This window comes from Phocoena phocoena, chromosome 10, assembly GCF_963924675.1.
Source record: "Phocoena phocoena chromosome 10, mPhoPho1.1, whole genome shotgun sequence".
Classification (NCBI taxonomy): domain Eukaryota; kingdom Metazoa; phylum Chordata; class Mammalia; order Artiodactyla; family Phocoenidae; genus Phocoena; species Phocoena phocoena.
Window position 1 is genome coordinate 27,181,349 of NC_089228.1, and position 18,889 is coordinate 27,200,237.

An 18,889-nucleotide genomic window follows, 5' to 3' on the forward strand; every position below is an offset into this window, starting at 1 on the left:
AGGAATACATCATTTTGACTTAAAAAAAAAAAGAAAAGCTTACCTTGCATTGCAAGGCAGTTTTTCTCAAATGTATTTCCTACGATTATGTAATTATTCGTGTAATTATAAATTGCATTCGTGAAACTTGTAAGAATATGCCTCTGAACTTAAATAATGTCTTTTTATGTACAATTCCTAGTCTCCTGAGGAATTTTTTGAGGAGTCTTACTTTCAAGACTTTTTTCAAATCCTAATTTCTTAAAACGATTTTCTTTTTCACTAAGAAATTCATCACTAAGGAGTGAGTGCCCTCTAGAAAAAATTAAACCAGAAATGAAATTTTGAAGCTCGCTCCCTGTGAATCATATATAGGCCTAAAAATCCAAAATTAATTATGAATATCATAAAACAGTTTCCTTTCCCGTTTGTGTACCTGTATCTATTAATCATCATCCCCAAATTTCAGAAAATAACAGCCATTAAAAAGACCTTATCTCCTGCCTCTATATATTCCATTTTCTCATTATTACAATCTTTTTTTTCAGTTAGTTTTGGAGACCGACCAGCAGGAATACATAAATTTTTCTGTGTCTTCGACTGAGTTCCTAATTGATATTTCTTCAACTCTTTTCAAAGCAGCTATTTTGGCATCTACAAAAGACTTGGTGTCATCTGAGTCGTAGAAAATATATTTTAATCTTTCACAGCAGTGTTGTTTCTAAGATTTAGCATTTGGGGTAGCAGATGGAGTGGCAAAGAAGTTGCCTATAGGGGCAGCCCACTGCCTCGACTACTCTCCCGCCCTCTGCAGTAACTTATCATTTGAAATAGGAAAGATGCCGTCTTTCGTTGGATGCATTGCTGAGCTGCATGTTGTCTATAGAAGTTTCCCCGGATCACTAATACCAGAGGAGAGTGTTGGCAGGGGCCTCCCTCGCTACAATTCCTTGGCCTTTACCTGCCACCTGGTCACTTTCTCCTTTTGCCTTTTCTCTCCCAAGACGGAGCCATATTCAAAAGATGACTCAGAGAAGACCCTCAAAGTAAAATTAAATTTATATTTAAGACAATCCTAAATTCTCTGCTTACAATGTATCACCTCAGTTGGTTTCTTTCTTGCTTCAGAAAGGTACCCATACTGAAAGAAGTGATTGGATTTCAGGCTTGTTCCAAGGGTGCCTCTGAGTGTCAAGTCGCTTAGCCTGTCTGATCAGCTCCTAAGTGCACGATAGAGGCAGTAGTTTCTACCCCATCATGCCTACCAATCTGCTCTGGATCGGAGATTCCATCCGGGTTCTCTTTCAGAGCAGAGTTTTGTGTGGTCCTGCAGCAAGCAAATACATGATAAGAAGACAAATAACCGCCAGGGAAAGAATAAGGCAAAACGCTCAGCCAGGGCACAGGAAGCTCCTCTCAGTTTAATTGAATCCTATGTGATTCACAACTTGAAAACTTAGTCATGTTGTTCTCTTTGGAAAGTTCCGTTATTATCTTCATTTTTAAATCTAAAAAACTTCTTTCTTCCAAAGTGAAAGGATTTATGAAGTCCTAGCATGTATGTAGACCAATCCTAGTATTTATTAATGCTCCAGAGTATTAAAAAAAAAAAAAAAAAAAAAACACCCAGAAGACTTGGAGTAAGACAGAGCTGGGTGTGCAAGAGGGAGGGGATATGGAGATATATGTATACATATAGCGGATTCACTTCGTTATACAGCAGAAACTAACACAACATTGTAAAGCAATTATACTCCAGTAAAGATGTTAAAAAAAGAAAGTGAAATAAGAATCCAATAGTATCATACTCTACGTACTATTTTACAATAATTTATTGCATTGTGACCATATTTCCATGTTAATAGGTATATTCTGTAATATTAAAAAGAAGAAAGACAGAGCTGGGTTTGAGTCCTGCCTGTTTTGTGTTGTTTGTGAGCTCTTATTTCCATTTCCTCATCTGTGAAATGGAGATAAACCTGCTCTGTCTGCTTCTCAAGGCTGTTACGGGGCTCAACTGAAAGTTCTTTGTCAAGGGTAAGGCACTGCACCAATTTAAGGCATTCATGTTATTATTTCCTCTTATCAGTAACCAAGACTGCCCTACCCACACTCCAACACTCTTTTAAGGTGTACGCTTCAGTGTTAAAGCAGTGGGTGAGCCTCTCTTTCTGGAATCATGCCCTCTGCTAATCCAGATGCCATCACTTCCTAGCTGCAGGATGCTGGGGAAACTCTGTGTCCTCCCTTGAGCTCCAATTTCCCGACCATCAAACAGGGATAGCAGCACCTGCCTGATAGGACTGTCATGAGGACTAAACCAGATAGCACACACCGCGTTGGGCACAGTGGCTGGTACTTAATAAGCAATCAGCAAGTGTTAGCTCTGTGGCTATTGTTAACCCCCTTCTCCAGTCATCCCCAACTCTAGCAGCTCTCCCCCAGAAAAACCCAACCTATATTTAAAAGAAAGTCTCTCCTTTATTCTCCAAACAGGGCTGGTTCAGTCCTGGCCAGGTGTTTGTACTAGACGAGTATTGCGCCCGAAATGGAGTCCGAGGGTGTCACCGACATCTCTGTTACCTCAGAGATTTGCTTGAACGGGCAGAAAATGGCGCCATGATTGACCCCACCCTCCTTCACTATAGCTTTGCCTTCTGTGCATCCCACGTCCATGGGAACAGGTAAGCACATGTCCAGAGGTATTCCTTTAAAAATATTTTTTAAGGCACTGGCCATGGTTTATGACTGGTCCTGCTTTTAGGGTCATCTCTAACTCTATCCATCCGCATTCCCTCAGTAGTACAGACCAGTGGGCGTGCGCGCACACACACACACGCACACGCACACACACACACACATGCACGCACACACCAGCCACACAAACACAAAAAACACACAGGTCTGAATTTCTTCTCCTTTCAAGAGACTTAACAGAAATGGCAAACAGGACTTCTAGAGTGGTCTCTGAAATTAGAACAATCTAGGCTCAAGTCATGACTGCTCCATTTGCTCTCCATGACCCTGGATGGTAATTAAACCCTCTCTGCCACTGTTTTCTCATCTGTAAAACAGGGATGATAGTGTCCTCATGGGGTTGTCAAGAGGATGCAAGTGGATATAAAGGGTTCAGCACAATGCCTGGGACATGGCAAGGGCTAAATAAGTATTTGCCTTTGTTGTTGCTATCATTCATTCCATAAATATTCAATGATTACTTGTTGAGGGTCAGGTACTCTGCTATACCTTCAGCGTGCACGGTGAGCAAAAACCAGACACCAAATGAGGGCAGAGTTATATAGAGATTGGTTCTCTGAGAAGAAGGAATAAAACTCCATGGCAGCAGTTAATAAAGGAACACAACTCAGATGGGGTGACAGGATGGCAGGAAGAACCTCCTCGAGGAATCGTTGCTTGGGCTGAGTGCTGAAGTAGGAGTTGAGTGGTTCCAGGCAAAAGGAGCAGCATAAACAAATGCTCTGCATAGGCAAAGCAAGAGCTGAAACAAGCTAGGTGAAGCTGGAAGGCGCAGATAATCACGACACTTAGAGTTTAACCGCAGAGCTGGGAAGAGCTTCAGAGATCACAGTGTGATCAACCCCCTCAGTTTATAGGTTTTATAGACAAGACCAGAACATCAGTTCCAACTCCATACTAAGTACTTTCTTTCTTTAGACATTGCCCAGCTCCTGGAGGAAAAGTTCCGTGTTCTGAATAACGCAAGGCAGCAAATAATTTAAGAACATTACCATTCGGCCGTGAAGACATGGAATAAGTTTCCACACTGCCACAGCCAGTTTACTATCCCAGTGTATGTAGCCTCACATTACTATAAAGACAAGCCCTACATTACCCCGGACACCTCAACCAATAGCCAGGGAAGGCACACCCAAGGAAAACTAGGTATCTTCAGAAACCCAGCCTGTGATGAACAAGCTGCTGCTCTACGGAAATTCATACGTGGGAGCATCCAGAGTTGACTGCATTTTCTTTTAAATCAGAACTGTATCAGTCGTCTTCATCTTTGCACGCTCTACAACTCTGAAGTGTCTGTGGGGTTAGTTCTGTGCTCTTCCTCTCTCTAGCACTGGTAGATTTTATGAGATGCAACGTCAACATTCAGAGCTGGATAACAATAGCATTGTAGGTTTGAATATTTAACAGGCAACAAGGTTTTCCTCACCTCCCATTGTTATAAGGTTTGCTAGCCCAGCACATGACCTTTCATTTGCATAAAAGATATTCATGAAAACTCTCATACCTGGGGACTGTCTCTGCATAATTCAGCTTTTTATAAATATACACTTTGATGACTATCTGTTACAGCCTCTTGGACTGAGTTCTTGAAAGAGAGAGAGAGAAGTTGCATTATATTCTCTGGGTTGTCACACTGTATTCTACATATGTTACTGAATAAGGAAGTGTTATAAAATAATGAAGTGTTTTTGTAAACTCCCTGGTAAACATCATCATGAATTATGATACACATTGTCTGGATTTCATATTGTAAGACTGCCACTTGATTCACAGTTAGGTTTATACATCTTGTCATGGAAACAGTTTTGGATTTCTTATTTTCAGTTCTGATTTTCCGTATGCAAGTTTGCATCTTTTTTTTTTTTTGCTTATTATTTTAGTTTGAATGCATTTGCTCTTGCTCTTTGATGCATCCTTCTTTTTCTTTCTTCTGTTTGTGCATGTATGTGTGGTCTTGATTCTCCCATGGCTGGCCACACTCTCTGCATGCCCCATGCGACCACCCCTTCTCCAAAGTCAACAAATGCATGCGTACCTTAGTGGGCTGACACCAAATACAGACCCTGAAGGGAGCAAAACTCCCTCCCCGTCTGAACCAGAGGCTAAAAAAGATACCAGAAAGGAATCCAAAAAAAGAAAAAATCCCAAAACCCAGGCAAATCCAGAGCCCAAAAGGTAAGAAGTTATGTGTGTATTGGCTTGTGTTTTGCGATGTCTGTGACCTTCTCTGCCCACCCCCCATCTATGCTGCAGCCTCCACCTTAGCAAACCCCAAGCTTTGTGTATTCCTGAAGTCTCTGTTCAAACGTGCACTTTTTAAAAAAATCCTAGCAATGGACAAAAATACCGTGTATTAGGAATGAATTTGAGTCAGGTATTTAGGGACACTTAAAACATGTTTGCATTGAAAACAAAACAACTAACTGAGCAGTATGTAAACAGAATCTATGAGTCAGATTGCTTTTTTTAGTGGCATCTAGTTAGGGGCCTGGTACCTTACCAAGTCATTCATAATAAGCAACCCATGTTTAATAATTTTGAAACTATGGTTAAGAAGCAAATAAAATGGGTTGGCATAAGATGGGTTTATACATTTATAGTAGGTCCATCATTTTTAGCAAACCCTCTCAGTTCTACGTTTATCTCATGAAAGAAATCCATCTTCAAATAATGGTTTATAATAAAGACACAAAGTAATGTCTATCACTAAATTAATGACTCTTACTAGAATCGTTTATATGATGAGGTCACTTTGAAAGCACTTTTAAGTTCTAAAATTTATACTGATCCTGTCTTGTTTCCTGTGTCCTTTAGGGATGCTCTCTTTGTGAATTGGTAAAATGGCAAATTCGTGGCTTTTATTCCCTTTTTTATTACAGTTATCTCCAGTGTTATCCTGTGCCCTTCTTCACCTTCCCTATCTCGCCCCAAATTAACATTGACATTTTAAAGTTTTGTTGTTGAGGTTTTGAAATGGACATTCTGACCCTGGCATTGCCAAACTACACAAAGTTCACAAGGAGGTATTCATGTTTCAGCATTAATTTATTCACTTGGATATTTCTAAGTCCTAAAATATATACAGTTCACTTGTAGGCAGACCAAATGAAAATGCCAGTTTTCACTTCCTGGAGAATGTAGCAGGCTATCAGTCAACGTATGCAGGTCCAATAGTGAAGGTCAAAGAATGCCCCGATCCCATGCGGACACCCATCTTCTGAACTCGCAGTATACAAGGATGAAGGTGGAGTGGAGTTTTGTGTTCCCTGTGAGGGTCAGACCGCAAGGTAGAAGTAGCTTGCAGCCAGTAAAAGAGTGCGTAGAGCGTTGTAGGCGCCTGCAGGAAGCCTCTCTGGCTGCTGTCCAAGGTGCTGCTTTTGGCGTGATCGGCCCTGAAGCAGAGCAGAGAGTAAATGGCCACCCTTGTTGGAGCCTGACCTATTCCCTGTGCCGTGAAAAACTACCGAAAAGGATTGTGAGTGGCACGTTGAGGCTTGTAAGGGTCTATGTTTGCATTGCATTTTTAAAGGAAGAAGAAATCGTAATGTTAAATATCAGTTGCGTGGAATTCTACAGTTTACAAAGTGCTTTCATACATTCTATCTCATTTGCTATAACGTTTTCAGGTTAGCTGCTTTGACACCCATTTTGCAGATGATGAAACTGAATTCTGTAAATTGAGGTGGCAATCCCAGATATTCTGAGTCCAAAGCTCTTCCTCTTTGTGCTACATCAGCACTGCACACAGATTCTAAAGATCTGAGTATTAGAACCTGTTCTGCATAAATCTAGGATTATCATATCTCACTTCTATACCTCAGTTTTCTCATCTGCAAAATGAGCACATAGAGCATCTGTAATATCCCATCAACCTCTGAAATTATCTTCTGTGGGTTATAGTAACAAGTAAAATAGTCCATTGTTAGATTTCGTAAGTAACGTTGAAATAAAATAAGGATAATTGCCACCGTTTAATACGTGTTTGCTATATGCCAAGCACTGTGTGAAGTGCTATTTACATATATTATCTCATTTTATACTTATTGCATCACTGTGAGATCTGTATTATTATTATCCTCACCTAACAGATGAGGAGTTTGAGGCTCAGATATATTCAGTCACTTGCTTCATAGCGAATACCTGTGTGGGCCTAATTCAAACGTGGATATTCTGACTTTGGAGCTTGGATTTGTAACCTCTCTGCCTTACTACCTGCCCAGCATTAGCATTTGTGTATAGTGTGGGATGCAAATTCAGCCATTTGATATGATTTCAGCATTTCCAGGTGAGATCCTCTAGCAGCCATCTGAATTAGTTAAAGACTTTTCCATTTTTGTCCTAAAGATGTCCAAAATCAGTTTGGCCCACCTGGTGATTTTGACCTTGTGGAAGAAGTCAGAGTGTACCTGGAGCTTTAGACCACCTAAAAGGAGGGTCTCCTTTGAACACCAATTAACAGCCTTTTGGTACTGGGGGAAAAAACCCATTTTCCTACCTCTTTCACCAGGATGAACCCTGTTTGTGTGGAGAGGTTATCTGTTCTTTGACCCACAATAAGAAGGAACTCATGACTCATGGAAACAAATTGCCCTTTAACTGAACAAGAGAGTTCATTCCTACTGGCCTCTCACAACCAACTTTAGATTAGGTAAAAAGTAGCTTTTTACCTAATTTTCCATTTTTTACATATTCATAACTCAGCAGCCCCCCCCTAGGTGAAGGCAGAGCCCGGCCCTACTGCAACTGGACATCATTAGTGATGGGTCAGGTGCTGGTGACTGGGTTTATCCCACCTTCTTTGAAAACCTGTGCCCTGTCTCTGTGAAACACTAGACCTACTTGAATCTAAACTATCTAATCCAAAGTAGACATATCTGGTCATTCAGGAAGCTGTTTGCTGTTCATAATTCCAAGCAGTGGAAGATATGGAACCATCACATGTTTGGAATCTTTTAGCATAGTGGTTCTTGACTAGGGGTGATCTCTTCCCCTGGGGACACTTGGCAATGCCTGGAGACATTTTTGATTGTCACACTGGGGCAGGGCGGTGCTGTTGTCATCTATGGGTAGAGGCCTGGTATGCTTCTAAATACCCTACAATGCACAGGGCAGCCCCCAGCAAACAAAACCCGAAACATCCAACTTCCAGGTGATGGGATGAAATTCCTCCTTTTCACTTGGATTTTGGTTTCTTTTACACAGACATATTCTGTGTCTAAAGGCATGACACTGATTTTCAGCTTGTGCAGGGGGTGTCACACTGTGGTGTGCATATAAATCACAGGGGGAGTTTGTTAAAGCGGAGAGTATGAGGACCCATCCTCGAATAATTTCATTCAGCAAGTCTTAGATGGCGTCAAGCATCTGCCCTTGTAATCAGTTCCTCCCCACGTATTTCTAAGGCATTTGGTCTGCAGATCCTACTTACGCAAGGCCTTGGTAGTCTAACTTGGCTGCATTGGAATCACTTAAAGAGCCTGAGAAATGTTGATGCCTTAGCCCCGCCTGCAGAGGTTCTGATTTAGTTAGTCTGGGATATGGCCTAAGCATCATGGTTTTAAAATCTTATATGTAGCAACATTTAAGAACCACTGATTGAGGGAACATTAGTTTGCACTAGCTCTTTAAAACTGAACCCATTTTCTCAAAGAGAGAGGGAAAGGAAAGGAAAATGTGGGTATGTTCAGCTGGTTGCACTTGGCGATCATCAGATCCACAGATGTAAATCGCTATATCTTCTAATTTTTAAATCAGCTCCTAAGGTTGCAGTACTTAATTTTCACCATAATATTTTTAGTATTCTTTCTAGATGACATTTCGATTAACATCACTTTGGTCACTGTCCCACAATGACAAGGCAGTCAAACAGCTCCGATGATTGCAAGTTGCGTCAATGTTCCTTGGATCCCTTTATTATTGGGATTGGAAATTTTTCTCATTTACATTATTATTTAACATTTCTTGAATGCCAGTGCTGTTCTTCACATATGGCCTGCGGAGAAAGTACATTGTATCAGCAATTAACAAATCCATAATGCCAACGCCCCAATCCAAAGTAAGATGCGTAGATTAATGAGTCTGTGAGCAGATGTAAGAGGGCATGAGTCCTAAAAATCTCTGAAAATGCATCCAAGGATTCTTCTGGGAGATGTATTTGGAGCCAAGGTGCCACTTGTGTGCAAAGACCATGTGATCCCTGTGGCTTAGATCTGAGTAACTGAACACTCAGTTGGAGCTCACTTTTCTCCTCTGTTACTCCATCAGCTTCCTTAAGTCAGTAAGTGGTTCCATCCACCCAGTTGCCCAAGACAAAACCTTGGGAGCCATGCTTGATGTTTCCTTCCTCAGCACGTCACAAGGATTCAGTTACCGTGCCCTGTCAATGCCCTTAAATATCTCTCAAGTCCATCCACTTCTCCTTCTCTTCGATGCCACTGCCAGAATTCAGGTCTCTGTCTTCTCTCCCCTGGAGCACAGCTTTACTGACCGTGTCCTTGCCTCCAATGTGGGTCCCTCACTCCCAATCCATGTCACATAATGGTTTCCTTTATTTCTTTTTGGGGAATGCCTAGCTGGAAGTAAATGAGTCATTTTGCGTATGTATATTTTTCCTTCTTCTCCAATTTCTGCTTCCCTCCTTCCCTTCCTCCCTTTCTCTCTCTCCGTGTTACACACACATACACCCATCATGACATTATGTCTGGTGTTTTTAACTCTCCCTCCCCAAAAGAGAGAGAAAAGACTATAGCAGGGTAGTTCTCTTTTACCATCCTGTGAATACAGCAGTCTGGTAGCAGGCAGGCATGGTTGGGGGATGACAGTGACATTCACGTTCTTGGTCTCACGTTACACACTGACACAGGCATCATTGCACTTGTGGACAGGAGCACGTGGCTGGTTGGCCTCCTCTCCTGGCTCTGAGCAGGTAGTGCTGGCCTTACAGATGTCTGCGTCATGCTCTCTAAATCCTGAAGAACCAGCTTCACCTAATCAGAAGGACTTCTAAGAAGGAGAGGGAAAAAAGTCCAAACACATTTCAAGTAAAAATCTGCATCCCAAGGAAACCTTTTCTCTAGAGCTTATATTCTAACTTTTAACCCATGTGACTCTCCTCCTAAAGGAAATCTGTCCCATGACAATAGCATATTTTCCAGCTCAGACACAGAATCTTATCAAATGTGCGGCATCACCTGTCTCATTGGTGCAGTCTCTCTGGCCCGTGACAAACCATCCAAATAATGTGCATTTTCCTTCTAAAATTCCACCAGTGTGTCCTCATGCTGTGTTTATTAGATTCATTGGTGCAAAAACGTATTTTCAGATGTCACACTCTATTTAGGTAGGGTAGGTGTGATACCCAAAAGCCACACATATCACTGCTCTGACCACTCAGAAATCTGTACATAAGGTCATTGGGTGTTCAGGGTGGAATTAAAAACCTAATTGTCTATGTTTGTCTACAAATAAAGGAACCCACCTCTTCGCTTAGTCCTCAAAAAGGGAAATCTATGTAATACAAATTTTGGAAATTGGTCCTTCTCTGGGGAAAGATATATGTACTTTCCTGCGATGCATACATTTTATACCATTTCTCTAATCATCTGTTGGGTTCTTGCTTCATTCAGAACGTGGGCAGAGCCTGAACCACTTTAACTAATGTCCTTGTGCCAATAACATCCACATTCTGTGAGACTGCTCAGAGGGAGGGACTTCTCCATCACTCCCATCCTTATAAGAGAATGAAGACACCTTCTGTTATTGTTGGGTTATAGCTACATATTTAGAAAAGCAGTAAACAAGTCAGAAAAGTCTTGACCTGTGTATTTTTGCCCTCTCCTGGCCTCTTTTTCAAACTGACTAAAGCCAACCTCAAGAAGCTTCAATGTGCATTTGTAATGTAGAAACTGCTTGTTGTTGTTCCCTATCTTACTCTTTGTGATACAAACACTTGATATATTTGTTTTAGCAGCGTGTCTAAGCCCCAGGGCATCGGGGCATAATTAGAAAAGGGCAGGGGCTGGAGGGAGAGGAGGAAGAAAGGGTAAGGCTGGGCTTTCATAATGAAGCGGTGACTACAGGACGTGAGAGTCCTAATTACAATTTATAATTAACCTAGAGATTATACATACTGTAAGGTCGGATCTTAACAAACGGCACCGCGAAACAGAGGAAAGCTTCAAGTGAGCTTCATTAGGGAGCGCTCCCGGGCGAGGTTCGCTGGTCCGAGAGCAAGGGGCCAGAGAAGTCGCACCCGGGCGAGGGTTGGGCAAGATTTTATAGGGGAAGAAGGTAAAGGGGTGTGGTGAATCTGGGGGGGCGCAGGGTATTCCTTATTTGGTGGTCTTTTCGGGTATCCTGGGGAACCGTTAGTCCCGCCCCTCGAAAGGCGGGAAGGCTGGGCTGGGTGCAAAGTCCCCAGGTCAGTTCCTGGAACTGGGTGGTCCGGAATGTCTCCAGGTCAGTTTCTGGAACTGGGTGGTCCGGAGAGTTTCGGTCTGTTGCAACCTGTGAATCTGATTGTGTTCCCCTGCCTCGGGCCGGTTGGCCTTACACATACCATCCAGAGGAGTGAGTGGGGATGTCTCCTTTTGAGATGATGATGCTTTGGTGCGGTCTTGAATGTGTAGTTATTAACCATTTGAAAGAGACAAAGGAAAATATTCCACACTAGGATCAAATGCAAAAGTATCATTCTGGAAATTGTAAGGATTAAGAATTGCTAGAAGAAGTCAGTTTTTTTTAAAAAAGAGAAGTTAAGAAAGTGTGTTTGGTCTAAATGTTCTACTTAGGGACCATTACAAGGAACGGCTACTAAAATATTCTGTTCCACTCTGACCCTTTCAGCTCTCGTGTTTCTGGGCTGGAACATTTTTGTAGCACGTAGGATTCAGTTATCATGCTTGTTTACGGACATTTTCATGGATCTGTAATGCGGTCTGTAGGCATGCATCCATTTGGAGAGAGAGAATATATCATGTTTACGGTGCCTGCACCGGCATATGTGGACATTTGCATTTGGAGAGAAAGTATATTCCCACTTCAACTGGAGTTTTACCCTTTGTTGATAGTGATTGGAGCTTAAAGCTGGCTGTATGCAGAGAGGTGGACCAGACGCTCTTTCCTCTTTTGTTGAATTCACACATTTCTTTTTACACTGGATTCTACACTTGATCACCAAGTAGTTGCGATAGCAGAACACATCAATCATTGTATGCTTTGAATTAATTTAGTAACCTGACCTTCTTGAAAAGATATCTTACCTTCCCAACGGAGGTTTTGTGGCCCAGCTTTCAACATAATGTAGAGAACCCTGGTGGCGGGATGATTATACGCTAGGACCCTGCGTGCTCACCTGGGTGAGTAGCAACAATTTAACGCCCCCAAAGAGGTCATTTCACTTTCACAAAACACAAGGTAGCTTGAATTCTTTGGCTCAAATGTACACACTTAATTTCAAGCATCAAAATAAAGTATTAAAAGCCTTGTGCTTAATCATATTGGATTAATCCTACAGTAGACAATTAACAAGCTCTAGCTCAGAAACATTTGGGGAAAGGGAGAAGAATTTGCATAACTAGTCCTAAAGTGTGGGCAGCCGGGTTAGGGTCATTTTAATCTGACAAAAAAAAAAACCCCAAAGAACCCAGAAAGACACAACTCTGGATGTATTATTATTTGTGACATGGCTCAAGATGGGAGGCTGTGAGGAGAGTGAAGATGACAGAACTGGTGCTAACCACTGTGACAAGAACTTGAAGAGCAGCCGACGTGACATCTTTCCTATCGTGCCGCCGAAAATGTCAACTTTGTGAAGGACAGTGAGAAAATGGTTTGCCGAAAACTTGAAAGGTGGATTCCGGAGATGCCTGCTGTATCAGATGCAATATGGTCTGTCGTGGCCCGAGAGGCCCACTCTGGGCTCTGATGATGGCCTGCCGGTGGGAGAGCTTCCAGTCTTTGACAGGGCTCCAAAAATGACTGCACTTGACCTGCATATTGTCTCAAGTTTGCGGGGTCATGATATACAAAAAGTGAGTGGTTAGCCAGTGTGCAGTTAGGCGGAACCAGTGACCAGGGGCCATATTTCCTTGTGTGTGTGTGTGTTGCTAAAGCTAGGTTCAAAGGTATCAATGCTTCTACTAAAATTGGGAGCCAGAGGATGTGTGCCTTATGAACTTACATCAGTTCCACATAAGTAACAAAAACTAATGCTGGATAATCTAAATAAAAGAGAGTTTATGGGGATGATGCCAGGAGCCTCAAAAAAAAAAAAAGGGAGGGGGAAACTGGAATCAAGGCAGCAACAGAAAAGTAGGAAACAGGATCAAAGTAGTGGTCCAGTCCTTACCTGCACATTGGAATGACCTAGGGAGCTTTAACTTGACATGTGTAGGCCCTGCTACAGACCCATTGAATCAGAGCTTGGGGGTGGGACCTCTCAAAGCTCTACTGGTTCTAAGATACAGTCAGAGATTAAGAACTACCGACCTGGGAGAACAAGCTGGGCAGGGCACAGCTGCTGAGACAGCAAACCCCACCAGTTTCTTTTATCCTTACATCATTTATGTGATATAAAGGTTCCGGGAACGCGTGTCCAGTTGGCTGAGTGCAGTTGTTAGTCCGGCTAAGATGTATAATGACCCCCCCCACCCAAGGCAGGAGCTGGCCTGCAGGAAGAGTAGACTCCTCAGTTTACACACAATGCAGCCAAGGTCATTCCTCCAAATGAAATTCGAGTGCCCTTAGGAAGTGGCAATGGACCCTAAGAAGTGCAAAACCACCAGCAGAAAATGTATCAGTCAGGATACAAGAGGGCAGAGGATTCAGGCTCCTAGACACATGTTCTGAGTAAAGACACATCTCAGCCTGGGGTTTGCTAGGTAGGAGTTTAAAAATCCAGCTTCAGCCCTCCTCTTCTCTCATTCTTTGTGATTCCTTAAGTGTTAGAAGTATTGAGAAAAGAACAAGATGCAGAGCCAGTTTTATGACAATTATAGAATCACCCCCAAATGTTTCCAAAACAGAGAAACAAAAGCATGGCTTCTGAGAGACACCAGTACAGTTCTCCTACTTATTTTGCAGCCAGCACTGCTTGGAATGGCACCTAGAAAGCAGTGCAAATGCCATTTGGGGAAGGGGTTGCTAGCTTCATAAGTGGACCATATACTTCTTAGAGAAGATCTCTGGTTCCAAGTTCACTCAATCCAAGGGAAATTGGGAACCCTGGATTCCCAATTCCAAAAATACCGTTTCATGCATTCAGCTGCCCACCAAATATTTTTTCGCTCTAAGACAGAGGTTCTCAAAGTAAGGTTCCCCGAACCAGCAGTACCAGAGAACTTGTTACAAATGCCAGTTCTCAGGTCCCACCCCAGATCTGTTGAATCAGAAACTGTGAGGTGCCCCAGCAGTCTGAGTTGTCACAAGCTTTCCAGGTGACTCTGAGGCAGGCTCAGGTGGCCACTACTCTAGGGAAAGTATTTCATTGCTTCTGTGAGAACAGTGCTCCCTACATATTGAACCAGGATTTTTCAGTTAGTAGATCCATAGAAATCTACCAAAAGCTGTACAATTAACATTGACAGATTACAGGGGTCAATGGAAGAGAAATCGATGTTTGACAGAATTTTCAATAATAACTATATGAGAAATCAAACACCCCACAAAGGATGTTTTTGCTTTTTAACTGATGGAGTGACAACCTGTGATCTTGGACAAATTATATTTTTCCTGCACATCTCTCCCTCAGTTTGTAAAAGAACACCCCCTGTTACCAGTATAATTTCAGAGCAATTCCGGCAATTACAAATAAATGTGCATTGGATGTCGAAATTGTGATGTGTTTTATCACCTGGTTTTTTTTTGGTAAACTCCGTACTATGTGTCTTACAGACTCAGATTGGTTTGTTTCATTTATTTAAAATGAAACTATTCGGGCTTCCCTGGTGACGCAGTGGTTGCGAGTCCACCTGCTGATGCAGGGGACGCGGGTTCGTGCCCCGGTCTGGGAAGATCCCACATGCCGCGGAGCGGCTGGGCCCGTGAGCCATGGCCGCTGAGCCTGCGCGTCCGGAGCCTGTGCTCCGCAACAGGAGAGGCCACAACAGTGAGAGGCCCGCGTACGCAAAAAAAAAAAAAAAAAAAAAAAAAAAAAAAAAAAAAAGAAACTATTCACACTGACATAGGCGATTAAGAAGCAAATTTAAGAAATGACAATAATTTTTAGTTGTTTACCTTTTTTGAATAGGGAGATGAATGGTGTTCACAGAGTAGTTCAAGGAGACACGGAAGCTGCCATCTGATACCTTTAATAGTTATAAATGTGAATCATCAGAACAAAAGGGGAAAAAACATAATCAGATGTTATGTTTATAATACCCTTTGTAGTGAGAATTACAGGAAAGCCAGGCACAGACTAAATGTTCAGTTTTTGTCATCTCAAACACGAATCTAAAAGCTGCCTTCTAATTGCCTAATTGCCTTAGAAGACTTGTTGGGTAAGGAAGGAATGATTTTCTTCACAGAGAGGTTTATTTCCTAATAATGGCCACAAACATCTCTGGGCTGCCTGTGTTAAATGGTTTTCAGGCTTTTTCCTGTGATCTATAAACTCCTCTCTGAATTGTACCTTATATTTAATAACATTTTTCTCTGGCTTAATTCCCTGCTAAGAAACAAAATGCTTAAAATGGCTCGACTTTTCCCAAATCGATTGTGTGCATGTACACACGCCAATTGTATAAACATGTGTTCAGTGCATTAGCAAGCTGAATTTTGTATAAACAAAATTCAAAAGCCACAGCTAAAGAAAGTTGTAGATTATAACAGACACATGAGACGTTACTACAGAAAGTGGCACAGGTATTTCGTGGGGCCAGTGAATTCATCCTGAGATTTAACTACAGATTTGTGGGCATTTTATGTTTAAATAATTTTAAAATAAATTTCGTAAATTAACATTTGAGATTTTTCCTGAAAATTTGAAACTAAGGACACGTGTATGGATTCCAACAGCCTACCTGATATTTAGCATTTTGCCTCTAAGTTCAGGAGGGTGTGAAGAAATGGACTGTGTAGCATTTTACTATTTAGGGGTATTTTCTACAAAGTGGGTGAGGGGAAGTTTTTTCTTTTTTCAAGTAGGGCATTTTTAGTACTTAAAAAGAAGGGAAGCTGACCAATAAACCCCTAACAGGAGGTACACTGCTATCTTTTGCCAAGTCTTTTGTGCAGTCAGACTGGTCTAGTATACAGGATTTTCCCAACTTCTGCTGGATCCTTGAGAAGGCCTATAAATAAGACCATTTGTTTGGTCTCAAGATGACTTGCATTTGCAAACTGAAGAATGTTCCAATAGAAGTTTCATGGTGACGCACCAATCTGCAAACTGGCTCAGCCAGTAGTCAAAACAAGTCAGTACAAGATCTGGGAGCTGAAGACTTTGAATGGGTCAGATTATCCTTCGTCTAATTTGGCACAGATAAATTTGGGCTATAAATATGCAGCCTTCCTTTGTATTTTCAACTTGAATGGGCCAAAGGAAATAAGGAAAATGTGTGTGAACCTATTGGTAATTCAGAAACATGAGAATACTGTGATTAAACTGAAATTCATTTATTTATGCCAGGGTCATTCTTTCTATTAAATGAGCAGTAGTTCTCTAAGATTGAAAAATAGCCTATGTGGTTAGTTCTTTTTTCCACCCTTATTGAGATATTAACACATACCATGTGTAAGTTTAAGATGTACAATGGGATGATTTGATACACGGATACATTGTAAAATGATTACTGCATAAGGTTAGTTTCGTATAATTACTCTGTGTTTGTGTGTGTGTGTATAACATTTAAGATCTACTCTCTTGACAGCTTTCAAGTAAATAATACAGTACTATTAATTATAGTCACCATAGGGTATATTAGATCCCCAGAACTTATTCCTCTTATAGCTGGAAGTTTGTACCCTTTGACCAACATCTTCCCATTTCACCCACTCCCCAGCCTCTGGCAACCACCATTCTCCTCTCTGTTTCTATGAGTTCAGCTTCGTTAGATACCACATGTAAGTACTATGTGTTTATCGTGCACATATCAGTGTTAACCTTACTGTCTCATTTATTTCACTTAGCATGACACATTCTTTTTTGTGGCTGAATAATTTTCCACTGTGTATGTATCCTTTATCCATTCAGTTCATCTGTCAATAGATAATATTGTCAATAAACAACATAGGTTGTTTCCCTATCTTGGCTATTGTAAGTAATGCAGTTAACATGGGGGTGCAGATATATCTTCAAGATAGTGATTTTCCAGATGCAGAGAACAAACGTATAGACACCAAAGGGGGAAAGCGGAGGGTGAGGCGGGTGATGGTGGTGGGATGAAGTGGGAGATTGGGATTGGCATAGATACACTAATATGTATAAAATAGGTAATAAGAACCTGCTGTATAAAAAATAAATAAATAAATAAATGAGGGGGAAAAAAAGATACTGATTTCCTTTTTTTCAGATACATATACATACCCAGAAGTAGGATTGCTAGATCGTTTGGCAGTTTTATTTTTAATTTTTGAGAAACATCCGTACTGGTCTCCATAGTGGCTGCACCAGTTTACCTTCCCACTAACAGTGCAGGAGGGTTCACTTTTCTCCAAAGCCTCTCCAGCATGTATTTGTTGTCTTTTTGTTTTGAGAACAGCCATTCTGACAGGTGTGGGGTGATATCTCACTGCAGTTTTGATTTGTATTTCCTTGATGATTAATGATGTTGAGCATCTTTTCATGTACCTAATGGCCATTTGTATGTCTTCTTTGGGAAAAAAAGTCTATGTCCTCTGCCTATTTTTAATCAAATTATTTGGGGGGGTTCTATTTTTTATGAGTTCCTTCTATATTTTGAATGTTAACCCCTTATCAAATAGATGGCTTGCAAATATTTTATCTCATTCCATAGGTTGTCTCTTTTTTTTGGCAATAACAATAGCAAACATATATTGAGCACTTATGTGCCAGGGGATTTGTATGTGTTATCATGTTCCATGTGCTAATTAACCCTTATAGAAACCCTCAGGAAGGACTGTTTTTATCCCTGTTTGACAGATAAGGAAACTGAGTCTCAAAGAAGTCACAGACTATTAAGTGAGAAATCCAGCTTTAGATGTTAGGCAGCTGTAGGTTGTCTTTACATTTTGCTATGCAGAAGTTTTTCAGTTTGCTAGAGTGTCACTTTTTTTGTTTTGTCTATTTTGCTTCTGTTGTTTGTGCTTTGGTGTCATATTCAAAAAAATTATTGCCAAGACCAATGTCAAAGAACTTTTCCTCTATATTTCACTCTAGGATTTTTACAGCTTCAGGTCTTACATTTAAGTCTTTAATCCATTTTGAGTTCTTTTTTGTGAATGTTCTAAGGTAAGGATCCAATTTCATTCTTTTGCATGTGGATATCCAGTTTCCCCATTGCCACTTATCGAAGAAACTATCCTTTCCCCATTGAGTATTCTTGGCTCCCTTGTCAAATATTAGTTGACCATACACGCGAGGGTTTATTTCTGGGCTCTCAACTCTGTTCCATTGGTCTATATGTTTGTTTTTATGCCAGTACCATACTGTTTTGATAACTACAGCTTTGTAATATAGTTTGAATTCAGGAATTGCGATGCCTCCAACTTTGTTCTTTCTCAGGATTCCTTTGGTTATTTGGGGCTTTTGTGGTTCCTTACAAATTTTAGGATATTTTTTTCCTAGTTCTGTGAAAAAAAACCCCACTGGAATTTTGATAGGGATTGCATAGAACTTATAGATGGCTTTGGGTAGTACAGACATGTTAACTATATTAATTCTTCCAATCCACGTACACAAGATATCTTTCCATTTATTTGAGTTTTCTTCAATTTCTTTCATCAAGGTCTTGTAATTTGTACAATGTCTTGTAATTTGTTCTTTAGTTAATACATGAGTGGTGAAATTAATCCGAACATCTGTAGTTATAAGCTGGAAAGTGAGTCATTTAACAGCATTTACCTCTGGGAAATATAGACACTTACAGGACTTCAGGTTTTCATAGGCGTTTGTGTGCATAGTTCAGGAGTCCCAAACATAAGTGCCCACAAGAGAGACAGGTAATGTAAATTAGAGATATGGACCCGGAGAGTG

General features: G+C 41.1%; 1 protein-coding gene across 14 annotated transcripts in view; it reads left to right on the forward strand.

Moving 5' to 3' along the window:
* CADPS (calcium dependent secretion activator) overlaps nucleotides 1–18,889 on the forward strand; it is a 478,500-nt gene that overhangs the window by 331,260 nt on the left and 128,351 nt on the right. For all 14 annotated transcript variants that reach the window (XM_065884698.1, XM_065884694.1, XM_065884691.1 and 11 more), the window contains one exon: nucleotides 2,476–2,663. In XM_065884698.1, the coding sequence (XP_065740770.1) occupies nucleotides 2,476–2,663 (188 nt within the window). The remainder of the gene's footprint in view (nucleotides 1–2,475; nucleotides 2,664–18,889) is intronic.